The 14,846-nt window shown below is 41.1% G+C and overlaps 1 protein-coding gene across 9 annotated transcripts in view; it reads left to right on the forward strand.

Moving 5' to 3' along the window:
- Nucleotides 1-14,846, forward strand: part of trpm7 (transient receptor potential cation channel, subfamily M, member 7) — a 46,665-nt gene that overhangs the window by 21,707 nt on the left and 10,112 nt on the right. For 3 of the 9 annotated variants that reach the window (XM_044201803.1, XM_044201520.1, XM_044201709.1), the window contains exons 11-26: nt 172-272; nt 711-845; nt 963-1,016; nt 1,113-1,253; nt 1,559-1,693; nt 1,878-2,155; nt 2,262-2,490; nt 3,379-3,534; nt 3,998-4,141; nt 7,888-8,016; nt 8,601-8,852; nt 10,913-11,123; nt 11,928-12,060; nt 12,158-12,336; nt 12,571-12,703; nt 13,111-14,414. In XM_044201803.1, the coding sequence (XP_044057738.1) occupies nt 172-272; nt 711-845; nt 963-1,016; nt 1,113-1,253; nt 1,559-1,693; nt 1,878-2,155; nt 2,262-2,490; nt 3,379-3,534; nt 3,998-4,141; nt 7,888-8,016; nt 8,601-8,852; nt 10,913-11,123; nt 11,928-12,060; nt 12,158-12,336; nt 12,571-12,703; nt 13,111-14,414 (3,714 nt within the window). Of the gene's footprint in view, nt 1-171; nt 273-710; nt 846-962; nt 1,017-1,112; nt 1,254-1,558; nt 1,694-1,877; nt 2,156-2,261; nt 2,491-3,378; nt 3,535-3,997; nt 4,142-7,887; nt 8,017-8,600; nt 8,853-10,912; nt 11,124-11,927; nt 12,061-12,157; nt 12,337-12,570; nt 12,704-13,110; nt 14,415-14,846 lie in introns of those variants that run through there. The other 6 variants (XM_044201895.1, XM_044202084.1, XM_044201989.1 and 3 more) reach the window with 4 other exon arrangements.

A 14,846-nucleotide genomic window follows, 5' to 3' on the forward strand; every position in this document is an offset into this window, starting at 1 on the left:
TGTGTAATTGACTGTATTAACTGCCCCGGCCCTGCTCTACTAACCCCCTCTAATCCTGCTAGCTGGCTAACTGGAAATACACAGTTAATAAGGCTTTACTTGCCTGGGAATTCATATCTGTTTATGTTTTGTGTGTATGTGTTTCCTCATGGCTGTACCTGTGTATTTCAGGCACAAACGCGTCTGCTTTCGATCAGCTGGTCCTGACTCTGGCCTGGGACCGAGTAGACATTGCCAAGAATCATGTGTTTGTGTACGGACAGCAGCTCCTGGTACGTCTGCGTGCTTGTTTGTTTGTTCATGTTGTGTGTGTGAGCCACAGCGTCGAGGGACGTTTGCTTAGCTCAGCATTAGCTCTAAACCTTTGGACTTGCCCAAAATGATCCCAGAATCTCTGCTGACCACAATCTGCAGTCTTAAGAGCCAGGGGACTGGATTCAGGCTGGCTGCCAGGAACTGCTTGTCTTGACTGTAACATGAACCCTAGCATGAAAGCTGCAACTCAGTGCTTATGTTTATTTTAAAACTTGGGGAATCCTGGCTTTTTGCATGAATGAGAGGATAGATAATATTTATTTAGATTGTTTTTTTGTAATTTGACCATATTTTTGGTCTTCTCCCTCTTTGTGTTTGTTTTAGAAATAATGATTTGCTGTTTAAAAAAAAAAAAGTTTCATAACATGCATGTTTATCTTTGTTTGTGTGTATAGGTGAGCTCTCTGGAGCAAGCGATGCTGGATGCACTCGTGATGGATAGGGTGGATTTTGTCAAGTTGCTCATAGAAAACGGCGTGAGCATGCACCGTTTCCTGACAATCAGTCGGCTGGAGGAGCTCTACAACACGGTAGCATTATGAAACATGCACCAGCCACTGAATAAAAGAGATGAGATTTGTAAAAAAAAAAAAAATTTATGTAAATGTTTTTGAGTGTTGTAAAGCTTTTTGTATCTTCTATTTTAGAAACAACCTACCAACAACCCAACTCTCCTCCACTTGGTTAGAGATGTTAAACAGGTAGAGTCAGCCCACTTCATATCATTTTTATCAGTTGGTGTTAACCAGAATGTGTTCAATCTCATTCACCATTTTGTTTCTTGTGCCTTCTTACAGAGTCATCTGCCTCCAAACTATAAGATCACTTTGATTGATGTGGGCCTGGTTATTGAGTACCTGATGGGCGGGACTTACAGGTGCAACTACACCAGGAAACGCTTTCGAATCATTTACAACAATCTCCATGGCAACAATAGGGTGAGTTCGAACTGTTGCAATTCCTTTAGTGTCTTTGTGGTAATGTCCAAAATGTTGTTTATGGTGTTAATATTTGAAACGTCTTTCTGTGTTTTAATTTTATTTAAAGGGATACAATGCACTGAGGTTACAACCCGGCATGTTATGTGGATGTAGTATTAAAAAAATTTTTTTTTTTTTAAAACTACAGCAACATTTCGTACATTGTACTCATGATATTAGGCCTGAAACTGTTATTGAATGTATTGTGAACTGTAATTAAAGTCAGTCAAGTAAATCTGAATATTTATTCATGTTCTGCACAGAGGTCGGGGCGCCACACAGCAGGTCCTGGTTCTCATTTAAGGAAAAGTCACGAGTCTTTTAGCATGCAGGCTGACAAGAAGGAGAAGACGAGGCACAACCACTTTATCAAAACTGCACAGCCGTACAAACCTAAGGTAAACTCCTGCGATTCATTAAAAGGAACAAGGCTTCCTTTAGACTGGAGCATCCCACATGCCTAAAAATGAAAACCTCTAGCGATAAAAATCTGTCTCTGCATCTAAGGAGTCACTGTTAAATGGGGAAAAATAAAGTCTCCCTCCCTCCACCCCTCTCACTGCTCCTTCCCTCTCCTCCTAGCTCGAGTCTGCCACTGAGCAGAACAAAAAGAGAAGCAAAGAAGAGATTGTGGACATAGATGACCCAGAGACACGGCGCTTTCCCTACCCTTTCAATGAGCTGCTGGTGTGGGCTGTGCTGATGAAGAGACAGAAAATGTCGCTCTTCTTCTGGCAGCACGGCGAGGAGAACATGGCAAAGGCCCTGGTGGCCTGTAAGCTTTGCCGATCTATGGGCTACGAGGCCAAGAAGAGCGATGTGGTGGACGACACCTCAGAGGAGCTCAAGGAGTACTCAAAGTATGTTTTTCTGTGGCTTTGAGAATTTTATAGCTATCTGACATGCATCACATTTCTTTATGAAAGTAAAGGTATGAACTAAATCATCTGTGCTGATGTATTTCAGTGAGTTTGGGACGTTAGCAGTGGACCTGTTGGAGCAGTCGTTCAGGCAAGATGAGACCATGGCCATGAAGCTGCTGACCTATGAGCTGAAGAACTGGAGCAACTCCACCTGTTTGAAGTTGGCTGTCTCCTCCCACCTACGGCCCTTTGTGGCTCATACCTGCACCCAGATGCTTCTGTCAGACATGTGGATGGGGCGGCTGAACATGCGCAAGAACTCCTGGTACAAGGTTCATGTTCCATTTCGATTTTATTTTTGGTAACAAACGGGAAGCCGGGGTAATACAAGTGCTGGAATTAGTGCTGAAAAATTGTTTTCAGTGGCTGCTGACATTCCACAGTATGAATTATTAGTCTATGTACAGCTTAATACAAATATTATACCATTCTGTAATGGTTTAATATTTGTGTTTGGTTAACAGGTGTAGTGTTCCTGGGGCTTGAACAAAGGTCTGCTTTCATATCTAATCCCAATCTCAGTTCAAGTACTTGTTGAGGTGTTAAAATGCCACTTAGTTGGATGATTCATGGTGAAGGAATAAACAGTTCATCTTGGGGAATGTTCTGCTTTATCTCAGACTTCCCAGATTAAGCATTTCCTGAATTTTAGGTTAAAATCCATTCGTAACACCTGCAGAACTATCTGCACTGTAAAAACAGTACTTTGAAACCAATTGATTTTTTTTTTTTGTAAATATCAAAATAAATAGAGTAATTATGCTACTGAAAAAAGTATTATTCTTAGATGTCTTGCCTAAATCTCAGTTGTGTTTTAGAAGAAGTTCTTTTTTTATTTTCTTACTCACATGAAATGAACATGTTGTAATTCCCTTTTTTTTTTGGCTGACCAAAAATATCAAACGATTTCAAGTTTTTGCATCAGTGTGGTAGCTTTTACAGCTTTCAGCTACTATCAAGACAGAAAATATTTAAATTAGTGAAAAGAACTGGGACAGTGTAGTGTGCTGTATATGTGCAGTTAGCACCATAGTTGTCGTTTCAGATTAGACGTGCACTTAGGCAATAAAACTCTTGGGATTCATTCGTTTGTGTAACTCAAAGGACTTTCTTGACAAATATAGCAGCATCCACCCACATAAGTGTGCATTTGACTCTAGGTGATTCTGAGTATCTTGGTGCCTCCTGCCATCCTACTGTTGGAGTACAAATCCAAAGCTGAGATGGCTCACATCCCTCAGAGTCAGGACGACCACCAGATGACCATGGAAGACAGCGAACACAACTTCCACAACATAGCTGAAGACATCCAAATGGTTAGATTTACTCAGTCTTTCTGTTTTTGTATTTTTATCCAGTCTCCTTTTCTTCATTTTTCTTTCTTTTGAAAATGTGGCATCTTCCTAGCTTCAAAGCAGTCCAGAAGTCCTACGATGAAATAAATCAATGAAAACATCATGTCCAAATTCATCACAAGAGTCTTAAAGATCAAAAATCGTCCATAGTTTAGGCATTGTTAAAGGTTTATGAGCTGTGAACATGTTGTAAGTCTGTTGTGTAATAAGTAGCAAGAGATATATTCACATAAAAAGTTTGATAAATACTTTTTTGCTCTTTTGGCCTTAAATTCCTTTCTTTATGTGTTTCTTTTTACTCTTTAGTCATTTATTTGCTTTTTTTCTTTCACTCACATTCTCCTCTTCACTCAGCTTTCTCTCATTTTCTCTCCACATTGTGGCCTGCTGTTGTCTAATTTGGGCCTTTTTAACCTCTCTGCAGGATGTGTTCAAGGAGGCCAGATCCCACGACCATGTGGAGGCAAAGAACGACATGGAGACACACATTCGCTCCAGGAAGCTGCCCTTAACCAGGAAAATTTATGCTTTCTACCACGCTCCCATTGTCAAGTTCTGGTCCAACACGGTATGGAGATTACAGAAGAGAACACACACACACACACACACACTCTCACACACACACACACATACTGTACAGTCATCTTGCCATCCAACCAACCATCTATTTTATGGTGGTTTGTCTGGGTAGGATTCTGTATAAAGGGACCTACAAAAAGAGGGAGCAGTAGCCTAACACAGATTGTTTAAGTTTTTGCTCTGAAAAGAAGAGTAACACCAACCACCCTGCAGAGATACAGATGTGTTCCTACTTATAGGGCATAACATTAGTAATCAGTCTAATTTGCCTAATGTTTACGGTTCTTCAGATGGTGGAAATGAAAGCAGGAATGTGCAAAAGGAACTTTATTATCTAGCTTAGTTCCTTTGGTTACTTAGTACCTGGGACAATTCAGTCAAAAGGGGTGTCATGGCAACTTGACTTGACTTGTCTAGTTAGGGTGAGATGAATAGTAATTAAAGTAATTAAAGACTCAAACACAATATCTGTCTTTGTCTCTTATTCCAAAGGATTATTTACTGCTTATAAACGACAGCCTCCATGTACGCCCGGGGAAGACGCACATGAAACTGAAGAGAAATTGGTTACATTGCAGCTTATACTTGAAAATCATTCTTTGTTGCAAACAAGTGAATGTTTATCAACAAGGTCAAAACACAGACTACAGAACACCCGGTTCCGGGGTGCTGGTATCATAACACTCTCTTCTACTATCTGTACTTCTCCTCTTCGCTGCTGTCTCCTATCCCATGCTTGCAGTCTTGTCAGCCCGTCAACAGTTGTCATGCAGTTGATATGCAGATTGGATACTTCCATACAGACACATGGGGAAGTGTCTAACACACACAGAGAGAAGTCTAATACTTCTCCAGGCTTTTATCATTACACAATATCATTACAGTCACTCTTATTTATACTTTATACTTCATTATGCATATACTTCATTATGTTTTGGCAGCTACAAGCACATGAGAGGTGCTATTACATGAAGTCATTGGGGATGTTCAGAATAAAGATCAACAAGAAACTGAGAGCTTTGCTGAATGCTTAATGTTCTCTCCACCAGCACGGCCTGATACAAAACCCTGCAGACTCTGGCTGTGATCGATAGTCTATCCATGTATACCACAAATAGGAGAGGGGGACAAGGTGCAACCTTGTCTTATCAGACACCCACACAGAAAGTAGTGAGACACTAAGAATGGAAACACAGCTGTCTCACTCTCTGTAATATAGCACTGAATGGGTGGGCAGATATTCCCACAGCACCGCCCACAGGAAACCTCAGGGAACATGATCCAACAACATTTCCCAATCCACAGCAAGCATCTAGTTAAGACCCCTCGATTATTTGTGAGAAGCATTTTTCTAGACTGGGGATAGAATCCAGTGCTCAGCAGTCCATTGCAAATTCCTTTCAAGCACCTTGGCATGTGCTTTCCCAGAGTGGCATAGAAATGTGTTTCCTGGCTGATTGGAACACCATCCTGTCCCCTTTTTTCACAAAATTAAAGCCACTTCTTTGTCTGCGCTCCATTAAACTCTATTGGAAGTGTTCACAGGTAGGAGGCCATTGAGGGACCATTTCCTTCACACTGCACCAGCACTCCTACTGGTTGGCTTTGTGGAGTAAGGAAGAATCTGAGATCGATAGCATGAATTTATGCATGCGTTATGCCCTTGCACTAAACTTTAATAACTTAACTTTAAATCACTAATTTAAGGACCACAGACTTGTCAAGAAAGACGCAGTGGTAGCAGTTAAAGCTACACATTTTCTTAAATACACACTTCAACATTCACACTCATGCATGGGATTATCACTCATCTTTTCTCACTTGCTCTCATGTTTATCTATATACACAAGCCTGAGGCTGGTTCTCATGAGCCTGGGAGTCAACATTGAGGGTTTTATTTGCAGGGACAGGGCTGTTTTTCAGGCTGTTCAAGACTGAGAGGAGCTGATACCATCACTGAAACTGCTAGCCTACGTAATATATCCTGTGCCCAAGCTTATCTACATCAGCTGTACCTGCTTCCATCCCAATTTCAACACATCAGTACAGCGGTCAACAATGACTTACCCATCAGATGGGAGTGTTAATGACTGTTTTTCCAACAGTTCACACCTTGCATGTCAAGGTTCAGCAATTTTTTCAACCATAGACCTAATCCAATTCGTACCAAGAAACTGGACGTGTGTGTGTGTGTGTGTGTGTGTGTGTGTTACCTGCCTATATGGATATTTTCCCACAGTCTGCAGTATGGTTGACCGGTGCTTTAAACAGAAAGGAGCTCTTCTGTACAAACTTCTGTGGGGAGTTTGTGTACCATTGGGAGACAGTTATTTGCCTTGTGTTTTTATCTTTTCCTGTATAGAATCAAGTAGAGTTTTCATTTGAACTAAGGTGTGCTAAGTATTTAAGTGATCTAAGCCTTGTTCAGATCAACATTTTTGAACATTCATCAGTTTACACCACAAAGTAAAAAAGCTGATAAATAACAGTACTTACTGTGTAATCTCTCACCTTATTTATTTGTTATGTAAATAGTTAATAAAAAGACAAGACTAAGAGTCTAGAGTCATGCTAGGTGCTGTGTGATGCTAATATGCTCACAATGATAATGCTAACATGCAGGTATAATGTTTACCATGTTCACCATCTTAGTTTAGCATGTTAACATTTGCTAATTAGCACTAAACACAAAGTACAGCTGAGGTTGGGAATGTTTAGTTTTGTAGGTATTTGGTCATAAACCAAAGTGTTGGACAAATTGAAATTTGACCAGATGATGGTGCTAGATGAAAAGTCAGAGGATCACCATAGTCAATAGGATTTATCCTCCGAGGACCATGAATGTCCTTGCAAAATTTCATAGCAATCCATCCAATAGCTGTTGAGCTATTTCAATCTGGACCAAAGTTGTGGATCGACCGACTGACCGATATTGCCATCCCTAGAGCCATGCTGCTAAAAACACAACGATACAGAGAGGAAATTATTTTATGTACAGTGACTTTGTTTGGTACTTATTTCATTGGAGTTACTTGTTAAAACAGGACAAAGAGGCAGGAAAAAACATGTTCAGCATGGGTAATAGCCAATTATAGTTTAAATGATGTTGGCTAATACGACCCCTGTGTTTTTAATACTGCATTAATTAATTTGTGGCCAGTGGGGGGCAGAAGAACTGTTAAAAAAGGCTGACATACTCACAACATTGATATCACCTTTTTATAGTAGAAGTTATGAATAACATGGGATTGATGAGAGTGGTGAACAGTCCAATTACATACAGTAGCTTGATTCCATGTTACTATAAAAATACTGATTTATTGTAGCTTTAAATGACTGATTGGTCCCATCTCCATTTCTTATATACGCCCCTCCCCCTCTCTCCCTGAGAGCAGACTCTGTTGGGAACTGTGATAGAGAAGATGAAATTTCTCTTTCTTCATCCTCACAGCTAACCACCAGCTGGGCATGACATGATGAGGTTCAGCCCCTTCAGAGGGCCTCAGCTGACCTAGTCTCAAAATATTTTAGAGAAAGGAAGCCCCTCTCTGGAACTGTCTGAATTTAGAGGCTCTCTGTCAACAGTTATCACACATTTATGACATAGTTAAAGAAATGACAGCATTCCCATTCTTGGAAGAATTAATCATTTTACTTGCATTTGAATAAGTGTTTTATAGAATGTTTTTGGAGTTGTTAATGAGTCTTATTGTTTTTTGGGTCTCCCATTGTCAGCTCTTCTACCTGGGCTTCTTGATGTTCTACTCGTATGTGGTCCTTGTAAAAATGCCCGAATGGCCTTCTCCTCAGGAGTGGGTGGTCATCCTCTACATATTCACCTCTGCCATTGAGAAAATTCGAGAGGTATGTGGAACAGAAGTGTGTGTGTCAGATTAGGGCTGCATGATATGGTAAAAAAAAAAATCATATTGCGATTATTTTGACAGATATTACGATTGCGATAAGTTTCATGATTAGAGGGAATGATCATTTTTGCATCACAATTTTCATTTTCACTGAAAAAACTATTAAAATCATGATGATGTGACATTTGTTGGGCTCTGCGCCAAACAAACATGTTTTCTTACATCTGGAGAACAAGATTTGTAGGCCAGAGCATCTCTGCAGCGCTACAGTGCTTCATTATAATGCTGTTTTGTCACACATTTTACCTTTTATCAGAAAATTGCAGCTTCTGCGATTTGGATATTGCACTTGGCCATATTGCGATTTCAGTAAAATTTTGATTAATTGTGTAGCCCTGTGTTAGACAATTTTTTAGATGCGTGTTGTTAAAAATAATGAAGGTAAAGAATGTATACATATGGCAGCAAGACACAGATGGTAGCTTTTAATACCAATTTCGTCTGTGTGTCCTATTAACTGCAAATTAACTAATCTCCTTATTATTTCACATTTTGCTTCTTCTCTCATCTCCTTTTTTCCAGATGTTTATGTCTGAAGCAGGCAAAATAAGCCAGAAGATAAAGGTGTGGTTCAGTGACTATTTCAATGTGTCCGACTTTCTGGCCATTGTGACCTTCTTTATCGGCTTTGGCCTGAGGTTGGGTGGAGGCGAAGCCTTTGTCCCCGGGAGGACGGTGTATTGTCTCAATATCATCTTCTGGTACGTGCGACTCCTGGATATCCTGGCTGTCAATCAGCAAGCTGGTCCGTACGTCATGATGATTGCTAAAATGGTGAGTTCTTTATAACTGGAATACTCATTTGCATGAACACAATTGACATGTAGTAGTGGAACTTTCTTGGTGACACTGAGGGGCAGATTTACATGCCCTGTGCTTGTAGTCTGTATGAGTAATGTCTGTTTTACCAATTATGCAGTCAGTACTGGGACTGCCTTCTAGGAACGTTCAGCAAAAGACATGCAGATTGCGTCTCAGATGAAAGACAAACTGTGCGTCCAGGCTTGTGCACCTCTCAGATGATGTTATTTTGTATCTGTAGCAAAAGAGTTTCCCCTCGGGGATCAATAAAGTATTTCTGATTCTGAAACGAGATCAGTCTGGCCCAGAGTTTCATGTTTTGGTCTTGAACGTGCCTGAAGAGAAATAACTTTGCTGTGGCCGTCTGTTCAGATTATACTACTGCTACTACTTAAGAGAAGTCACACCATTGGATGATGCAGCCGTGAATGTTTTTATACACAGTGTAAAAGCTGTCATTATTTTTCCATCCATGTGTTTTTTCTGAAGGTGCTCTCACAAAAAATAAAATAGATTGAAATTCTGCTTTATAGTCATATATTGTACATTCTTCTGAAACAGAGCCAGGAGGAGATACAATGAAATAGGAATAATATTTTATTGTTTTTCAGTTAACACTACTGTATCTTGATGTAACCAAAATGATGTCAAGAACACTTAAGAAATAATAATAAAGTGTTTAATAGTGATTATTGTATGATACATACGGTCATGACAGTATTACAGACAGCTTTAAATGATTGCCTTCATTTTTTGGTAACGTTTTAGCTAATAGTCTAAACATACTTTGAGAGCGTTGTTGCTATGTTTTTTGCATTACAAATTGCTCATATTAATATTCATGTTTTTATTTAATCAGTTTGAACATTCACATTTAAACAGCATTAATCATCTACATGATGTTACCAGGTATTGTAACTTACTATATTATCCTGAGCTGCCCCATCAGTTTTAGAACAGACTTTTCACCTGTCCTACTGTTATTTTTTCCATTTATTGTGCTCCATGTCATAGTTCTAACAAAGTATTTCTGTAACCTTTGAGTTATTGCCTACCATCAACAGAATATTGGATGAAATTATGTTAAAATCATGTGAAGAATTGGTTGATTTAATTTTGCTAAAGGAATAGTTTGACTATTTTTAATATATACTTATTTGCTTACGCTTACATAAGCTAGAACCAGCAGGCGATGATCTTAGCTTGGCTTTAAACAGCTAGCCTGCGTCTGTCCGAAGCAAAAAAAAATCAGCTTACCAGCAAAAAAAAATTAACTAAGTAACAAACTATATTTTGTTTGTTTAATCCGCAGAAATGACAAGTTGTGGTCTTACATACATTTTAGTTACATGCAGGACTATTTCTTGGCAGGGCCATTGACTTCCTGAAGTCTAATTAGTGACTTTAGAGGTGCTGGTAGGTGGGTTTTCTTTACCTTTGGACAGAGCCAGGTTAGCTATTTCCCTGTTTTCAGTCTTTATGCTAATCTAAGCTAACCAGCTGCTAGCTTTAGCTTTATATTTAGTGTGTAGATATTAGAGTATTGACCTTCTCATCCAATTCTCAGCAAGAAATCAAATAAGCGTATTTCCCACAATATCGAACTCTTCCTTTAAGTGCCATTAGATGTAATTAGAACATAATGAAGTTTCCATAATGTGCACCTTCATAGCTGTTAAGTGATCATAAACCCTTCGACATTACTGTGTCTGGCTTGGTGATTTCAATACAGACATTATAAAGATTTTTTACTCAGCAGTTACAGTTACTGTATTGAAACAGGCAACACCAGACCAAATCAAAGAATAGAACATTGTCATGTTTCTATTTTTCCCTTATTTAACAAGCTGTTATATAAAAAGTGTTTTTTCTAAGCAAAAGTAATAAAATAGTGCTGATTTTGGATCCCCAGAGTAGACAAGTGAGCACAAAAGAAACTCTCTGGAATGTACTTAATAAGTCAAGTTTTATTTGAAGGAGCGATAATACCATCAATTATATGTTTCATTCTGTAAGTGTGACATCTCTTGCAGGTGGCCAACATGTTTTATATTGTGGTAATAATGGCTATAGTCCTGCTGAGCTATGGCGTACCCAGGAAAGCCATTCTGTACCCACATGAGGAGCCCAGCTGGACGCTGGCCAAAGATGTGGTCTTCCAGCCGTACTGGATGATGTACGGGGAAGTATATGCCTATGAAATCGATGGTAAGGACGATGAGGATGGTAGGGGAGATTATGAGGGTAAGAACAGTTTTATTCAAAGCTTATCACCACAGCATGATAGCTGATTGTCACTCAAAACAAGCACTGGAAATCAAACCCACGATGGCCTAATCATCCCCCCCCCCACAGCTTCTGTCACACAACATGGTTTACATGCAGAAGCAGCCAACGCAGGTCTCTTTGGGGAGGGCAGGGCTTTTTGTTTCACCACAGCACTGACTGCCTCGACTCAGCTAAAAAGGGTCTGGATAAAAGGCAACGATTAAGTGATCATCACTTGAGTCGGGCGCATTTGAAGCTTAGATGGAACAAAACACCTGGCTGTGCTCCATAACCTGAGTTGGCATCCCAAAGTTTCACACACCATTGAAATTTATCACATGGTTTATCACTGTTATTATGACCTTGTCATAGAAAGGGAGGAAGTGGTGAATAGTCATATGAAAAGAAAAGAAGAAATAAAAAGGAATTGAATGCTCAAGGTTAATTTTTGAACAAACATTCAAAATATTCCTCTGAACAAATCCTAGTTGCAGTATGTTTTGCCATACCTCAAGTGTGCACCAACACAGCACCACTAAGCAGCTAATTTCTTGTACCTGTTAGCGCCAAAGTACTTCACAGTAAATGTTTTTTTTGAGGGGGGGTTTACATCATTGCAACTTATATATCAATTAATGTATAGGGACGATGCTACCATCTTTGTAGTTTAGCTATTTGTTTCTACAGTTTAAACAGAACAGTGAGTACATAAGCTAAAAATATAAACAGGATTTTAATATATAATGTGTGCATATGCTAAAAGGCTCCTCCTCTTCACAGTGTGTGCCAATAACAGTGATCCCTCAGTAAAGTCGCTGTGTGCGGCAGGAGTGTGGCTGACTCCTCTCCTACAAGCAGTCTACCTCTTTGTACAGTATATACTAATGGTCAACCTCCTCATCGCCTTCTTTAAGTAAGTGCACAACATTTTAGTGCTAAATCCAGCTGTGTTTCCAGAATAATGTGGGGAACATTATCATCCTCAATGTAATTTCTGTACTGTTTTCCAGCAATGTGTATATGCAAGTGAAGTCCATTTCTAATCTGGTGTGGAAGTACCAGCGCTACCACTTCATTATGGCCTACCATGAGAAGCCTGTCCTCCCACCCCCCTTCATCCTCCTCTGCCATATCTACTCCCTCTTCTGTATGTGTAGAAAGAGGAAGAAGGAGAATACCTACGGACCAAGTATGACCACACTGCTGTCATTCTCTGGCAGAAACCTCATGTCTCCTACATGTAAATTATTAAGGGGGGGGGAGTGGTGCATGATGCCATTCATATATATTTTTCAAGAACACACATCAGGGATCAGGGGTTTAAATGTTTGTGTACAAAACAAAACTATTTAACATAGTGTTGCTGCTTAACTGGTCGTTAAGGAAATCTCCAACAGTAGCAAGTCTGCTTTCTTTCTTTCAGAGCTGTTTCTCACAGAGGAAGACCAAAAGAAGCTTCATGATTTTGAGGAGCAGTGTGTGGAGACATACTTTCATGAAAAGGATGATCAGTTTCACTCGGGGAGTGAGGAGCGCATACGTCATACCTCAGAAAGGTGTGCATGCACGAGACAAACAAAATGGGCCCCCACTCATAAAATACGGCTCCACGGCGCTACTAAAAGTTCAAAACGCCACAGGGTATCTTTTTAAAGGCACTGTGTAAGGCTTTCAAAAAGCAAACGTTCAGTAAGATGCAGTGTTTAAAATATAATCAAATGAGTGATAACCTACTGAATATACAGTAATTATGAAATTTCCTTAAATGACTAGACATGAATGAGAAAACTCAAAATGAGTCAGTGAATATGCCATGCTACAGCATTGATCATTATTTCAGAGTATAAATCTCTACTCATTTTCATTTTAACAATAAAATGTTAATGTCATTTTTATTTTTTCATTTAGCATTAACAACAGTAGGTAACACAAGCTAACTGAAGCTACTGTTTGTCATTTCCAGGGTTGAGACCATGTGTTTGCAGCTGAGGGAGGTTGGGAACAAGGTCAACTTTATAAAACGCTCTTTGCACACACTGGACTCCCAGATCGGCCACCTGCAGGACCTCTCTGTTCTGACTGTGGACACTCTAAAGACCCTCACTGCTCAGAGGGCATCGGAGGCCAGCAAGGTCCACAATCAGATCACCCGAGAGCTCAGCCTCTCTAAGAACGTGGTCCCCAGCATCGCCCCTGTGGCAACAGACACTGGCCCCCACTCCAAATCGTCCATGATAGGCAAACGCAGTGTGGGGGCTTACTTTGGCTCCTCTTTTTCCCAGGCAGGAGCCAACATTGCAGATTCTCTTTTTGGGATTGGTGTAGGGGGAGGGGCTGGGACGGAAAGTAGCCGGAGAGTCGGGCCCAGCCCTGGAGCAGGACTGGGGCTGGACCCCAGCCTGAACCCAGCATTGAGTCCAGAGAGGAGGGGGTTGTTTGGGCTCGGGCATCTTGCTGCAGAGGCTGGCTCCTCAGGCAGTGCTGGCTCCAGTTCCTTTGTCCAAAGTGCCATTTCCCCTCCGGAGCTGCGTCTCCGAGGCCACTCTCTCACCCAGAGTAAGCTGACCCGTCCACTAGAGCCGGGCCTTTCCGACTCCCCATCCAGCCTGCCCAATGTGCCCTCCCCCGGAGCCCAGTTCCACATCAGCAGCACCCCTTCCCAGCCCAGTGGCTCCAGCCACCCAGAACTTACCCTAGCTGGCCTTTACCAGCAGCCCCTCCAGCCAGGCAGCACCACTGTAGAGTTTGGGGCTTTTGTTGGTAAGTATGAGACTGAGAGTGAATCTGGTGTTGAGAAGATAAAAGAGGAGGGTGAAAACTATGTGTGTGTGTATCCTACTGTTGTCGTTGTCTCTAAGACTTCAGGCTCTGCTCAGCCTGCCTGCTTGCCTGCTTGCACTGCGAAGCCTGAGAACACACAGGGGTTAGGAAGGGGGGGGAGAGAGGGGGAGGTGAGTTGGGGGTATGTGAACGAGGCGTTCTGCGACGACGAGGGCAGATCAGGCTTTCTGAGTAGACAGAGTACAGACACTGAAGTCCCACTACCTCCTGAAGCTGAATCATCACTGGGTGACACCCATGGAAATAGCAGCCTGCCAGGTTGTGCTCATGCTCCTGCTGTGGCACCCAGGAGACCACACAGACGAAGGAGCAGGGAATGGAATATGTCGGGACCACCTGCCCCTCCAGCATCCTGCTATGAGGGTCAAAGTGGGTCAGAAGTCCCACTTGACAAGAGGAACACAGCAAGAGAGCCGAACATAAGAGGTTTGAGTTTTAGTCTTAGGTCTGCGTCTGCCGGGTGCTCTGGCCTGTCTATCTTCAGATCAGGATCCCAGTAGAACTAAACCTGGTGGCTTTTCCTTTCCTTTCTCTGCTCTGTCTGAACCTTTTGTCTGACTTGTATTCTGTTTCTCAGGTGGTTCTGAGGTTTTCACATATGAAGTGACTGGAGCATGAATTATTGGTTGGCTGGTTGAGGTTTTCAGCGCTAACTGAGATTGATTTAAGGATTTGTTTGGCAGGTGGAGGTGAGGGGCGGAGTTTCTCATAAGAATCAGTTTGAACTGTGATTATTTCACCATTGTGGTGATGGTCATGTCACCAGATCGGGCAGTGCGTTTACTTGTCTTGTTCTGAATGCTACACAGCAATTGCCTTATATTTCACATTGAGAGTAGTAAACAAATCTCTGTCACA

Source organism: Siniperca chuatsi, linkage group LG1, assembly GCF_020085105.1.
Source record: "Siniperca chuatsi isolate FFG_IHB_CAS linkage group LG1, ASM2008510v1, whole genome shotgun sequence".
NCBI lineage: Eukaryota > Metazoa > Chordata > Actinopteri > Centrarchiformes > Sinipercidae > Siniperca > Siniperca chuatsi.